The sequence below is a fragment of the Canis lupus genome, chromosome 10 (genome assembly GCF_003254725.2).
Source record: "Canis lupus dingo isolate Sandy chromosome 10, ASM325472v2, whole genome shotgun sequence".
NCBI lineage: Eukaryota > Metazoa > Chordata > Mammalia > Carnivora > Canidae > Canis > Canis lupus.
The window spans coordinates 16,343,161-16,348,495 of NC_064252.1; the positions used below are offsets into that span (position 1 = coordinate 16,343,161).

At 37.1% G+C, this 5,335-nt stretch overlaps 1 protein-coding gene across 1 annotated transcript; it reads right to left on the reverse strand.

The window, feature by feature from the left end:
- Positions 1-2,121: 2,121 nt before the first annotated feature.
- LOC112674851 (olfactory receptor 6C2-like) lies at positions 2,122-3,060 on the reverse strand. Its single transcript, XM_025471231.1, has one exon. It carries the CDS (start codon positions 3,058-3,060, stop codon positions 2,122-2,124), a length of 939 nt encoding a protein of 312 aa, XP_025327016.1.
- Positions 3,061-5,335: the final 2,275 nt, after the last annotated feature.

Sequence of the window (5,335 nt, forward strand, 5' to 3'; positions counted from 1 at the left end):
CTTGCCATCAGGGAAATACAAATCAAAACCATAACGAGATACCACCTCAGACTAGTGATAATGGGGAACATTAACAAGACAGGAATAACGAGTGTTGGAGAGGATATGGAGAAAGGGGAACCCTCCTGCACTGTTGGTGGGAATGTGAACTGGTGCAGCCACTCTGGAAAACTGTGTGGAGGTTCCTCAGTGTTAAAAATAGAACTTCCCTTTGACCCAGCAATTGCACAGCTGAGGATTTACTCCAAGGATACAGATGTAGTGAAACGCCAGGGCCACCTGCACCCCGATGTTTATAGCAGCAATATCCACAATAGCCAAACTGTGGAAGGAGTCTCGGTGTCCATCGAAAGACGAATGGATAAATAAGATGTGGTCTGTATACAATGGAATATTACTCAGCCATTAGAAATGGACAATACCCACCATTTGCTTCGACGTGGATGGATTTGGATGGTATTAAGCTGAGTGAAATAAGTCAATCAGAGAAGGACAGACATATTATGGTCTCATTCATTGAAGAGTATGAAAATTAGTGAACGGAATAAAGGGGAAGGTGAGAAAATGAGTTAAAATATCAGTGATGTTGACAAAACATGAGAGACCTAACTCTGGGAAAGGAACAAGTGTAGTGCAAAGGGAAGTGGGCGGGGAATTTTGAGGTGACAGGGTGATGGGCACTGAGGAGGGCACTTCGTTGGATGAGCACTGGGTATTATGGTATATGTTGACAAATTGAACTCCAATAAAAAAAGATTAAAAAATCATTATCTTCAGCTACCCCTTTATTTTTATCCATCCACAGCCAATTGAATATGTCCCTTAATTTCTTTTAGCTTGTTAATCCAACTTAGGAATCAAGCTTTGCATAGTTCACAATAAAGATTCTCACAGATCTTTCTTTCTCTTTTTATTTTAAAAAACATTTTCTGGATCTGCTGATTTCCAGTGGACAAACTGAAGAGGATTGGTGGAATTAAGATTAATTTCCCCTTACGTAATTTTTATTACAAGAAAAGATTCATTAATTCCTTACCCGACAGAAAGGACTACTGATCCATTTGGTCCTGTTTTTTAGTCTAATACATCAGCTTGGGACAGCCCTCCCAAATATCATAGGGATTCCTTGCCTGTTTTCTAGATACCTTGCTCCCTCACCTTATTCCTTCCTGAAATCAGAAGGGATGAGGAAAGTTAAAAGATTTGTCTGAATTGGTGGTAGTAAGAGCCTGCCTGCAACCTGAACTGTATGATTCCTGGTACAGCATATGTCTTCCTAGATCATCATATAAACAGAAAATTATGAGGGAAGAAGGAGGTTGGGGGAATAAGGCACTAAACTGAAAGGCAAAAATTGGGACACTTAAAATTATTTTCTATTCATTGGCTAAATTTGTAAGTTTTTGTGATGGAACTTGGATTTTTGTGCCTAGAAAAATAATTATGGTGAATAACTTGGATAGGAGAATAGAATGCAAGTATAAGCTCTCACTTATATTTTATCTGTCCCATTTATCTTTTTAAGCCTGCTAAGCTGACATTCCAAATATGGGAACAAATGCACAACAACATATACAGAGACACACAGATAAGAATATGAAATTCTATTTAGAAAAAGGTTGGAGTTTTATAAAAAGAACTTGTACAATTTTTAAGCAAATGATATTAAAGGAAAATTTTAGCCTACATTTATATCTCCCTGAAGAGTGGGAGAGAGAGAATAATGAGTTTTATCCAATAGAGTGATTGTAGGGACATTCTTGTAAATATAGATAATCATCACTGAAGTTCCTGGGAATTGTGAGACTCAGATCATGACATATCAGTGCAAGAGGGGTAGTTGAGTGCTAATATGGTAGTAGATTGATACTGTCTAAATTTATTGGTTCTGTAAGTAATAACAAGTGTGTTTTTATAAGTATTTACTGGATATTTATTCCCATGTATTTCTGGGAATAGATTGAGCTAATTATATCTGGGAATATATATATATCAGTAGTGAGCACTAGGTATAACAGAATGGAGTTGTGATATATGTAAATCTATGAACAATATACAATTAGGGAAAAAATGGAGATCAGCAATTCTTTTATAATTTGTCATTCTGTCCTCACTAGTCTTTTAATTCTTTGAGATAGATGCAACTCTTTTGATCATGTCTTTGAAAGCTTGTACCACTTGCTTGTTCCTCAGAGTATAAATAAAGGGATTCATCACTGGGGCAACTGAGGTGGTAAGCACTGACACCACCTTATTAATAGCAACCCCTTCTTTTGCATGAGGTTTGATATAGATAAAGATGCAGCTTCCATAAGTAATAGAAACCACAATTATATGGGAAGAACAAGTAGAAAAAGCCTTTTTCCTTTGCTGGACAGAAGGAAATCTGAGAATGGTCCTGATGATGTATGTGTAGGACAGAATTACACACACCAAGGTGAAAATGAGTGTCAACACAGCCAGGACCAAGACAAATCGCTCAATAAACTCTGTGTCTGAGCAGGTAATCTTCAGGATGGGAGCAGCGTCACAGCCAAAGTGATCTATGACATTGGAGTCACAAAACTCGAGCTTGAAGCCCATGATATAGGGTGGGAGGACGATGAGCAGAGCTAACATATAACATCCAATAAGAAACTTGATGCAGACCCTGTTGTTCATGATAGTCATGTAATGCAGGGGTTTGCAGATGGCCACATAGCGGTCATAGGACATGGCTGTGAGGAGGAAAAATTCAGTCACACCCAATATGACAACAAAAAATAATTGAGTGGCACATGCATTGTAGGTAACGGTATTGTCCCCAGATGCCATTGTGTAGAGGAATCTAGGAATGCAGACAGTGGTAAAGAACACTTCCAAGATGGAGAAATTCCGGAGGAAAAAATACATGGGTGTTTTAAGGTGGGAATCCACCAACGTGAGGCTGATAATGGTCAGATTCCCTACAACACTCAACAAGTAGGTTAGAAATAGAAAAATAAAAAGCAGAATCTGTAGATGTGGGTCATTTGTTAATCCCACCAAGATGAATGTTGTTATTGCTGTATAGTTTTTCATCACCAATTCCTGACTATGGCCTTGTCTGTGTGTAAAAATAAGAGAGACATTAGGTCAGAGAGACTGTCAGCACAAGTTAGCAGTGGGTTGAGGTGAAGATGTTAGATAAGCCAAGATTTTATTTTGTCACCTGTTAATGAGGAATGTTATTGCTGTGGTAGTTGATTGATAAACACTTCTACTGGACTTTCACGGTTGAGCATTATAGTGGATACCAGCCAGAAGGCTCTTATTAAAGATTTTTAATATCGTGATGTAGTATTAAGACAATAGTAAAAGGATTCTTTAACAACCCCAGAAATGAGGTTATTCTACGTTATCTATGTTAATGAACAGAAAAGCCCTATCATAAAAATATTCATGGTTTGTAATTTCATGACAATAACTCAAGTTTTGCTTGTCATTTTGGTTGCATGTGAAGCGAACAGGGCTACCAATAGTTAAGGTTGTGAAGTTAAATTTTTTGTCCTCTCAGTCTCTGCTTGCTACTCACTGTGATAATCCACATTCTCCTCTAAAGTACTTCATGCCCTTCTGCTTTCTTCTCTTCATACATTACACAAAAACACTCTGGCAAGTCCATTCTAAAGACAGAACCAGAGTGATCTTTTAAAACCATGCATGAGGGGCACCTGATTGGCTCAGTAAGTAAAGTACGACTCTTGATCTTGAGACTGTGAGTTCAAATTCCACATTGTAGAGCTTACCTAAAAAAAAACCCAAACAAACAAACCAGGAATTAGATCCATTTCTGTGTTTAAAGCCACTGAATAGGATTTCATTTCCTGTGGAATAAAATTCAACCCCCTTAGTCTGTTTTATATGGTTCTTTATGATTTCATGGCTGTGTAATTCTAATTCATCTCTTGCTTATCCCACTGTATTGGTCTTCAGTTCCTTGAAGATGTCAAGTTTTTCCCACTCCAGGGCTTTTGCAATGCATTTTCTTTTTTTTTTTTTTTTTGCAATGCATTTTCTTTGCTTACATTCTTGCATAGCTGAATCTTATTTTTCAGGTGCCAACTTAAACATAACCCCTTCAAAGATACCTCCCTGGGAAATCCTATCTATGTTCTCTCATCCCTACTGTGAAAAGAAATGATCTTTTTATTTCATTTGGAGTACTTACCATAATTGGTAATTACATATTCTTCTACTTTTTAGCTCAATAGCAATGGCTATTTCCTGTGAAATGAAAATATTAGTGTATGTTTTTCACAGGTTAGAATAAAGATTAAACAAACTAATTCCTTTAGGCTGTTAGCTTCATGCCTGATTCTTTTGTTTCTTCTCCTAGGATCTGCTCCCTTCGTGAAGGATTTCACACATCTTTCCATACTTTATTTTACTTTCCTTAGATTTGCCCCCTCCTCCATATTCCACATATGTATTTTAAGTTTTCTATTGTCCTCGAAGTTAGATACAAAATTGTAAGGTTCTCTTAAATTCTAAAAAGAGTAGTATTTGTTGACAGGTCTATTCATAATGGGTGAACAACCACATACAATGTGGGACTTGTTTCTGAATCTTTTTTTGCATTTTCTAATGTGATTCTTTGCCCAAATCTCTTAATTTAAACATTGGTCTTTGGGATATTCTCTTCCAATCTGCTCAGTAACCACAGCTTTCATAGTCTCTTCTGAACTTGTCTTAGGGCTCTCTTGTTTCATCACATAGGATTACTTTAGAATACTTCCCTTCAATTCTGTCTACTAATTTATAAAGAATCTCTTTTATGCCCTGGACATGTGCCCTGTCTCTCCTAGAACAAGAAAGAAACAAACAGATAGGAACAAGAGAGAAAACAATCTTAGCCAAATGGGTTTAGGTTACTATAAATAAAATAATCAAGTACTTAAGAGAACTATATAAATGAAGAGAGAAAGCTCAGTAAAGATGATTTTAGCCAATCCCCTAACTTTGTAGATGGAACTCAGAGGTTCTGCAGTCACTAGGTTTGTCAGGAACAAAGTCTAAGGAAGAATCCACATTTCTTAAATCCTAATTCCACGCTTTTCCTCTCACTCTGCCACGTTAGGGGCGAGTTTCAGGAATTTTTTTTTGGGGGGGTTCCTGGTTTTCATTTGCCCATCAGGAAGTTGGCCACTTCTGTGTTTCTTCATCTTCTAAAGATACCCAGTCCATTGTAACTAGTCTCTTAGTCTCTGTATTACTTCAGGGTAAACTTCCTATCAGAGCTGTAGGAAAAGTACATTCACTTAAGGTGTTAGAGGCTGATAATAATATTTATGTTATTCATACCAGACACATTTAT